Source organism: Diaphorina citri, unplaced genomic scaffold, assembly GCF_000475195.1.
Source record: "Diaphorina citri unplaced genomic scaffold, Diaci psyllid genome assembly version 1.1 scaffold7700, whole genome shotgun sequence".
Lineage (NCBI taxonomy): Eukaryota > Metazoa > Arthropoda > Insecta > Hemiptera > Psyllidae > Diaphorina > Diaphorina citri.
Window position 1 is genome coordinate 10,534 of NW_007385076.1, and position 2,271 is coordinate 12,804.

At 39.0% G+C, this 2,271-nt stretch overlaps 1 protein-coding gene across 1 annotated transcript in view; it reads right to left on the minus strand.

The window, feature by feature from the left end:
* Positions 1-2,039, minus strand: part of LOC103522268 — a gene marked incomplete at both ends in the record, with an annotated part of 10,068 nt that extends 8,029 nt beyond the window's left edge. The window contains one exon of the mRNA XM_008487374.1: positions 1,928-2,039. Within this exon, the coding sequence (XP_008485596.1) occupies positions 1,928-2,039 (112 nt within the window). The remainder of the gene's footprint in view (positions 1-1,927) is intronic.
* Between the last annotated feature and the right edge of the window lie 232 nt (positions 2,040-2,271).

A 2,271-nucleotide genomic window follows, 5' to 3' on the forward strand; every position in this document is an offset into this window, starting at 1 on the left:
TAAAACGTATTTTTTTGAACTGAAAGATATAAAAACACCTAACAAAAAGAGCTACAGAGTTAGTAAACTTAAGCCTTCGGTGGTTCATAAATATTTCCCGAATTGCACTTTTGAGCACTCTCCAGGAAAATTTGCTCATTAATATATCCATGGAGTTCCAGATAGTTAAGAATATTAGGAGCAAGGCTGATTACTTTTGTCCGGGATAAATCTGATCCATAAGCAATAAAAGAGTACTTTATGTATGGAATATTTATGCCAGGAACAAAACTCATAAGCCTGGTTAATATTCTTTATTGATCAGGATTTAAGTCAACCGACACCAAAGTGAGAGTCACGCACTTTAGAACACCGACAGCTGAAGTTTACTAACTTTTGAGCTCTTTGTTTACGGGTTTTTATCATCTCTTCAGCTCATCCTTATTAAGATGAGATTCCAAAGACATATGTATAGATAATAGTAACATTGATTAGTAGCATTCTTCAACTATATTATAATGAATTTCCGGATGATCAATAATGGTTCCATACATCCATATAAGGATTATAACATGGATATGAAGCGACCATTCCGGTAGACATACTATGAGTACTACAAAGATATCTCGGCTACGGGTGTGTGAGAGACTCCATGTAGCCAACTTTGAACAGACTAATATACCTAAACCAATCCGAAGAGAGACTAAATTTACGCGTAAATACAGCGTAAATGATGTGCATATGCCACTGCCTGAAAGGAAGGTAACAACGTTTTAAAACTTAAAGAAGTTTTTTTATGGATGGAGCCTCGAGAATTTACAATAGGAACTTCAATATCCCACTTGATTTCGCAAAGCTCTGTGTGTTTATTGGCATAATAAATAATAAAACTCCAAAGAAAATTACGCGTCATTTATCTCTGGACTCTCCTACATTGGGGGCTGGATTATGCATCAGATAACCAGGCATATCTTATAGAAAATAGTTTCTGAGTTTCAAGAAAATTATACACACTCCAGATCTAACCACACCCAGACTCACATCTTAGGTACGATATCTAGCTGGCCCGAGCGACACTTGCAGGGTGACAACCTACTGTATCTAGAAGGAGCACTAGCTCGCCGCCAGCTTATACACACCTGCCAGCTGCCGAATTGACACCCAGCCCAAAACAACCACAATCATGAGCCATTGAGAAAACTTTGAAAACATTTTGTGAACTCAGGATTCCTACTCTAGTTTCTGTATACATACATATTAAATTTGTACCTATCATAAGAAGTTGATATAATATTATTAAAAGTGCCGCCTACCTATGTAGGTACCAAGGTAGGTAGGTAGGTATATTCTATATTGTACCTATACTTAGTCTGTAGGTATCTGTATGATAATAACATGAATGTTATCTTAGGAGCGACCTGCCCACACACATCTCTCGGTAGGTACACGGTTGAACGCTTGGCTGATTATTATGATTTGGTTAGGCTTCTCTCTGATTTTAATCGCCATTAATGTCACATTTACTACACCTATACGGGTGACGGACTTTCTTTCATTGTTGGCCAAAATTGTTTGAATTTCCGTCAAAAAAATACCTACCTCGGAGCTCTTACAATGTTACGTTTGAAGTTATAGGGTGAACTAGGAGTTTCGAGACACACAATACACGTATTTATTTAGGTATTTTGAAGGTCTTTAATCGACGAGAATAAGAACTGAAGAGAGTAAGAAACCCTATGCCTACCTATGTTCTTAGATATCTTTTTTATCAAGACTCAAAGTTCCTTTAAATATGTGTGAGGTACCTACATGGTCTTGGATCTGAAGCTGTATCCATACATAGTCGACCGGGCGTGGCGTCGGTCGACTGAACCGTCTACACTGTCTGGACGACATAGATTCACCTCGTCGATCGACGGCCGGTCGACTATGTGTGGACAGGACTTACTGTGGGTCGGAGTTTTGTTGGTGTTGTATTGGTAACTTTTCTGCACTTCCTTGTACGACTTGAGTCCGCTTTGCTCAGGGGGCAGAATGTGTTTCTGGTGTTCGACATTTTTCTGAAAAATCACCAAAGGTCTTTGTTATTTTTAACTAGTTCCGGTGTTTTGCGCACAAAAAGAGTTTGAGATCCTATCATCAACTAGTACACACAGCCTTGTCTTGATCGATCGTACATGTAATACGGTAAGTTTGGGCAGAGTTCATATCTGAAACCTGCAGCACACAAGCGATCTCTGTACATATCTAATGCCAGCCACTCAGAACGTCGAAACGTGTGTGTAGCGGAAA